General features: G+C 34.3%; 1 protein-coding gene across 1 annotated transcript; it reads right to left on the reverse strand.

The window, feature by feature from the left end:
• Positions 1-6,184: 6,184 nt before the first annotated feature.
• On the reverse strand, positions 6,185-6,961 carry LOC132316624 (probable E3 ubiquitin-protein ligase ARI3). The gene has a single exon (XM_059815099.1). The coding sequence runs from the start codon at positions 6,959-6,961 to the stop codon at positions 6,185-6,187; it is 777 nt and encodes a 258-aa protein (XP_059671082.1).
• Positions 6,962-7,306: the final 345 nt, after the last annotated feature.

Below are 7,306 nucleotides of genomic sequence, written 5' to 3' on the forward strand. Positions count from 1 at the left end.
GAAGAAAGAAATCACGAGGGCGACTATCGTACCAATTGGTCCACTTTTTCACAGCTAAGGCAAGTGGTTCGTCCTTTAGGGTCTGGAAGTTTAGAAATACTTGACATTGCAAGCATACAAAAGGCTTGATTCTACGTGTTAAATAATTGTCCAGAAATTGAGTCATACGCACTGTAAGTTATATATTGTATTTTTTTTTTTTTTTTTAAATTATCTACTTGTAAATTATAAAATGCATATATTAATATCACATAATTATTTAGTGCACACAAGGCTACACTTGAGCAAGAAAATACGGTTAATGTACAATCCAGACACGCAAAAGAATTTCCCAGATGGTTGGAAACACTGGTAAGTCTATAATGTGCTTGACATACCTACCATTTCTTTTAGATGTTGTGTCCTTGTGCATTAGTTTAACACTCTACAAATTTTTCATAGATAAAGGAAGAGCGTTATCATAACAAGTCAACAATTAATGATGACCTTTATTCATTAGCGTGTGGACCTGAATCTCGGATACATCGATATTCTGGTTGCATTGTAAACGGAGTTAGGTTCCATACAAAGGAAAGGGAGAGAAATCGAAGAACACAAAATAGTGGTGTGTTAGTCAAAACAGAGGACCTTGATTACTATGGCGTCTTGACAGATATCATTGAGTTACAATACCCTTTGAAAAGGCGGGTTGTCCTATTTAAATGCGATTGGTTCAACACAAAGACTGGTATTAAGAGTGATACTTATTTTAGGAGCATAAACATAGCCCGTAAATGGTACAAAGATGAGCCTTTTGTGTTGGCTAATCAAGCTAAACAAGCCTTCTTCGTCAAAGACAACAAATTACGAGGGACGTGGGAGGTCATTCAAGATATAACACATAGAAGCTCCTATGATGTTCCTGAAATGGAGGATGATAGCAAACTTACAGCTGAAATGTGTACTGCAGAATATCAAGAGGATGAACCATGTATTGTGGATAGGGTTATTGAGGCGGCAAACTTTGACATGGATCCACTCCCTTTGAATAGGGATGGCTCGGAGGTTGAAAGTATTGATGCTGAAATAATTCTTAAAACTAGTCAAGAATCACGTTATGAATTTGACTTTCTTGAAGACAATGATGAAATCTCCATTGAAGACAATTCAGACGAGGAAGAAGAATTGCTTAGTGAAGATGATACTGATTTGGATGACATGTGATGAGTTTTATTTTTATTCATTTTTTTTTGAACACATGCAAATTTGAAGTTAAATTGTCTTCAGTACTTGAACATTAAGTTTTAGAATATGTATTGTTTTTATCTTTTTGTCTTATTATTACTTCTTTTTTTACATTCACATTATCTATTATTTTTCTTTATATTAATTTTCTGTTGTCTTGTTATTTTAATACTTCTCCCTCTTACTTAATTGTTACTCTCTAATCTATCGATTTTTTGATTCGTTATAAAGATTTTATTCGCCTTTTGCTGTAATATACCATGGCATCCAATGAACCTCGTCGCTCTTTGAGATCTAACAATGAACTCACCCAAAATGCTCCTGCATCGTCCCAGCCACAACCAATAGTGGAAGGTGATATTTTCTAATCTTTACATTTACTACACTTGGTCTTTGAATTTACTAAAAGTAGGTCTCAAAATACTTTTACAAGTTACTTTCATGTCTTTTATTTTTCAGGTTCTTCAAGAGAATTCCCGAAGCGTGGAAAAGCTGTAAACAAAAAAAAATATAAAATCAAAAATTACAATGGGGGTATCATTCCGATTAAGTTTAACGACGATTATTCAAAACCGGTGGAGGAACATTCAGATTTATGGGAGAGAGAGCTTGGGATCATTGCTCGTGATTACATTCCACTATGCTATAACAATTGGCTGAAGATTCCGAAATCTCATAAACAGTTCTTATATTGTAAAATAAAGGTTTGCCTTAATTAATGCATATCTTTGTGTGGGATTTCTTTGTATATTTAGATGATATGAAAAATAATTTGTAATTTTTCCTTTTTTAGCTTTCCAAAATCAGGATTCTGTTATTTTTCCTTCTTTAAAATGATATTTATTTATGGCTTATTCATGTGAAAAACTACAGGAAGAATTCGGAGTTGATTGTGAAAAGGATTCAAAAGCTAAGGAATGCGCAGATAACGCATTAGCCATTGCTCATAGGAAGTATAGGTACCGTTTGAAAGAACATTTTAACCAATTCGAAACAGAAGAAAGTGCACGCCGCAACACACATCCTGAAGTAACTTACGAGGACTGGCAGATCTTGTGCAATAGGTGGATGTCAAAAAAATTTCAAGTTAAGTTTACTACATTTTTTTCTATTTATATCGTTTTCCAAAGATTTCAACGTTTCATTCTTTCCTTCATTTGTTGTATCATTTTTCAATTATTTTGTAGGAAATTAGTGCCCAGAACAAAGAAAATAGGTCAAAGAATGATGTGATACATTATGCTGGGTCAAAGTCGTTTGCCAAAATGCATTATGAAGAGGTATGTAATATCTAACACTATACTTAGATTTCTTTATTTTTTTTTCTTTCAACAACCATACCTTATAATATATAAAAATAATTAATGAAGAAACAAAAGGAAGCTACTTTAAATGATGAAGATAGTGATGAAGAGAATGAGGATCGTATCGTAGGACCTGCCATCAAAATGTACAAGAATGCACATTTCAAGGAAGGGACTGGATGGGCTAATGATGATGCTCGCAAAGCATATGTAAGTTATGAAATCTTTTTTTTTTTTTTTTTCATAGAAGTTAAATCATCTAACTTAACATGAAGATTCGCCAATTTTCATGGTCTTCTCTATGTCTCTATCTCTCTGCATACACATATATATAATAATGATTAGGAGTTTTGATTTTTTTTTCATAAATCTAGGTGTGACATTTTAATATTAATCTCCGTGTCACCCCTTATCCCTAGAAATCTTCTCTGTTGTTAAAACTTAGAAGTGGCTGGGAAATATGGGAATGATTTTTGTTTTTCTATAAATATTTTTTTTTTGGGTAAGTGATCCAATATGATCAACAAACAAGGGTACTTGCTTCATTTGAAAAGCATTGGTCTGGTTATATAATTTGAACATTGGCTTAGTAGGTGTTTAGTGTACAACTTTGAAGTTGTGTATAGAATCACTAGACTAGTTATATAATTTGAACATTGGCTTAGATAAAAATTGCATTGACTTTTTCCCCAAAGAACATACTGTGGTTATGTTATGACTGCATATTTCTTTGTACCTAATTTGTACTATTTTGAGAATTAATTTGACCATCTTCAGTCATAAATGATAACTGAAAGAGTTAACTAGATAGCAAGTTATATCATGTGTTACTTTTTCAGTGTACTGGACATAGATTATTTGCGTTTAGATGTGGAGATTAACTGTAAATTTGCTTGTCGGTAATGCATTTGGGCATACACAATATCTAGTATTGGTTTGAATTAACTGCCCTTGTCGGTAAATTTGCTTCCACTTGCTTTGCTGGCAAACTTTATGAATACAAGTAGTTGTGAATCTGTTTTGATTCTGTTAATGTTTTGTATTATTTGTTCCTATTTGATTCTCTATACTTTTAAATTTGACTTGACTTAAATTTAATTAATTATAAATTAATTGATTTTGTGTATAGCTTTTCTGAATTATTGTTTCAAGCTTGGCTAGTTGTGTGTTGCGTCTTTTAATAAAATACTTTCTCAACTTGCAAGGGAGAATATGTAAAAGCCTCTTTCATTTAATCAAAGTGAAAAGCCCTCATTCCATCAGTCTATTCATAGCCTCATCCCTCTACCCTATCCCTCACTTTCCAAGCTATTTTAGTGCCTTTTTAGTCTCTTCCCTTGAAAAGGGCCCACTTCAGATAAATATAGAAACCATTAAGTCCAAGTGTCAAAAATTCATATCTAATCATTTTATACACCAACTCTCTGGGAAGAATATACCCTCCTGTTGAAGGGGTCCAGTAAAAAACTCTTTCTCTCTCTCTCTCTCTCTCTTGCACACATTTTTCAGAGCATTGTTGACACTAATATTATTTAAACTTTAAGGGTCAAAGTTGCAGACTCTTTGTTAGCCTTTTAAGTCTCAGTCCCAAAATTATAGAGGGCTTGGGAAAACAAAATCAACATAGGGAGAAACAATTTTATGTAAATCACAGCACTCAAATGGCTTGAACTCAACTAACCCTAGCTTTTAGGGTTTTGTGTGCGTATAGCACTAATTCAATTTCAGTCCTGTACCACCAACAGTTGTCACAGCTTTGTCTTCATAAAATACACTTGCTGGTGCATAAAAAATTCTTAAAGCAGCAAGGTAAATCAATTTGCAGCTCACAAACAGAACTGAAAAACTCACAGCAGGCTCAAAACAACAGCATTGAATTAACATTAATATGAAGGGGTAAAACTGGTATTTTGCCTAGACACCTCTGAAAGCTTAGGTCCACGGCTCTGTTTCCTCACCTTACACTTGCTCAGATTAACCACCACACGAACACAGCAATTAATATTCAAGAAATAGCTCACAAACTGTCCTCAGCTACAGTTTCTGCAGAATTGCTTGACTGAAGTGTATTTCTGGAATTTCATATAATCTCAGGCCTGAATTGAGTTCTCACAAACTAGAACCATCATTACACATATGCTCTGATGTAGAACACACTAACTGAGGCATAACACTTTAATTTTAGTTTTGTGATCTCAGTGTATTAAGCTTAAAACCCTTGCTTATGAGGTTTAAGATGTCAAAACAAGCACTGACCACTTTTTAGGAAATAAACCAACTTCAACAGCTTATAATCATTAACACAATCATGTTCCAAGGGTACACAATCAACTCACACCATGATTTGTATATATATAACTCAGTTCTGTTACTTAAACCAAAAATCAGTAACAATAAAGAAGAATGGGACCTCAAATTTAGCTACAGCACTTATATGCTTAAGAACAGGTTTTTTGCAGCTTTAAATAGATAGAATATACTTGCCTTAACCTGTACAAACCTCTGAACTGTCCTTCATAGATGTTGAGGCTCTGAATCACTCTTTTACACCAGAAAATCAGCAACACAAGCCCTCCTTTCTGTTCAACACATCTACAGCTTCTTTATGAGGATTTCAGTGAATAAAATAGACTTGGTAAACCTGAAATCACCCATTAAACACTCACTATATTCAGCTTCGAGCCCCTTTTGCAATGCAGCCTATTTTAGCTCAATATTCCTCTCTTGGCTCTCTTTTTTGCAGGCTACTATAAGGATGCTTTATACCAACTTTTTGTCACACTGAAAAACCCTAGTATAGCGGATAAGGATGGCTAGATCCACCAATAGCATTAGAGAAAGTATTATCCTGACATTTTCCAGCATATAGAGGGACCTCAATACCCATTGACACATCACACATTCTTGTCTTCTAGTGCACTCACATTTTACAACAAATATGTATATACTGTATACTCTAGCTCAGGATAATGCAAGATTGTTAATTAGCTTTCACTTTGATAAATTAGATACTTGGGTTCTCTATGCTGGATGACACCAAATTGCTATTTAGGCTGAGATCTTAGCTCTTTTGGAAATTGTCAAGGTTGTTTTGAATGTGGGGCTTTGGCAATGTTTGATATAAAAAGATTCTAATATTGTTTTTATCTTTAATTATAATTAGAAAGAACCATCACTTATAATCTCCAAATTGTATATATGATTCACAACATCAACTTTGAACAGAATCCATTAATAAACTGATCCCAAAATCTGTTCTTTAACAGCAATTAAATGAGTGAAAAGGTAAAGATAGGAAACACACATACACACACACATTATATCATAGGATAAATTTACTTCTCTCTCTAGGCTGTTCTACATATGTGACTTTCAGTCCATTTTGATCCATAACTGTAGCAAAATTGATATTTACACCTGTCAAAACCAATAAATTAAAGAATTACAATAATTTTTGCATTCGTAGTAATTTGTACATAAATTTAACATGGTCTATTTTAATGAACACGTCCAGTTTCAACATAGCAAAAACTAACCTGCAGGTAATGTGTAAACAACCATCAATGTTTTCGACATAGAACTTGCATTTGGGACATCTCCTCCATTTATGTTTCTTGGCAAGCTCCTTCAACACATTGTCTCCGTCCCTTTCTCTCTTACCCTTTTTCAACCTCTGGAACTCCCTGCACTCCATCCCGGCATGCCACGAAACCTTGCATTGCGCAGAACAGCCTCCTGCAATTCGGGCACTCAGATACAGTCACAACATCCCTGCCATCATCAACCAACATAGCTGAACAATCCTTGAAAGGACAGTAAAATTTTTGTGCCACGAGAATCATAGACTCGCACAGCGCATTTTCCCATCTATCAAACACTTCTCCCGTAACAATGGAACGACAAACCTGAGGGTCTAAAACCCCTTTGCAATTCAAGTGTGAACACTTGACCATACGAATATTTTCCTTTATCTTTGAAGCTATATATTTGCGTATGCAGTCTGCACAAAATATATGTACACAAGTGTTGTTTCTGAACATCTCTCCTGCTGGTTTTGTATCCATGCAAATCAAACAGAAGCTTTGAGAATATTCACCAGTTTCACTTCTCTTTGATACCTTTTCCTTCTCCTTTTCCATCCAATTATTTTCCACTTCTGATTTCTCCCATTTCCTGGTTGAAATGATAGATGAGGACATGAGAGCCTCTTCAAGCTGCAATTCCTCTGCATATGTTTCGTCCGAAATTGGGAAGATTTCTTCTTGTTGACAGACAGCTGAGGAGAAGTAGAAATCATCAAATTCGTCCTCTATCATGTCATAATGTAATTCTTCTATATATAATTCATCCAAAATGGTGAAGAATTCTTGTTGGTGGTCATAGTCAGCTAAGTAAGGATCGTCAACGTAGGATATTAAAGCTTGATGATCCATCATCCATTTTTTTTCTTTTTTCTTTTTTTCTTGTTTTCTGGACTTATAGATTAAAAATCTGTAACAATGTCCTATGAGCTTTGCTAACCACATCACTTATCCTATTAGTCTAGGAAACAATTCTCATTTGTGATTTGTCTAAGAATCAAGAATTAGTTATCATTTGTGACTTATCTAGGTATAGAAACCTACCACCACATAACTTCTTTTACTTTTTAGAGATAATTATACTGACCTCCCCCCTTATTTGTCAAATAAGACTGACCTCCCTCAAAGTTTATATACTGATAATACAAACCTCCCTTGCTGTTAAACAACTAACAGTTTATGCTTACGTCCGTTAGA

The sequence above is a fragment of the Cornus florida genome, unplaced genomic scaffold (assembly GCF_030987335.1).
Source record: "Cornus florida cultivar Cherokee Brave unplaced genomic scaffold, ASM3098733v1 CherokeeBrave_3.0.0_Hap2_Chr07, whole genome shotgun sequence".
NCBI lineage: Eukaryota > Viridiplantae > Streptophyta > Magnoliopsida > Cornales > Cornaceae > Cornus > Cornus florida.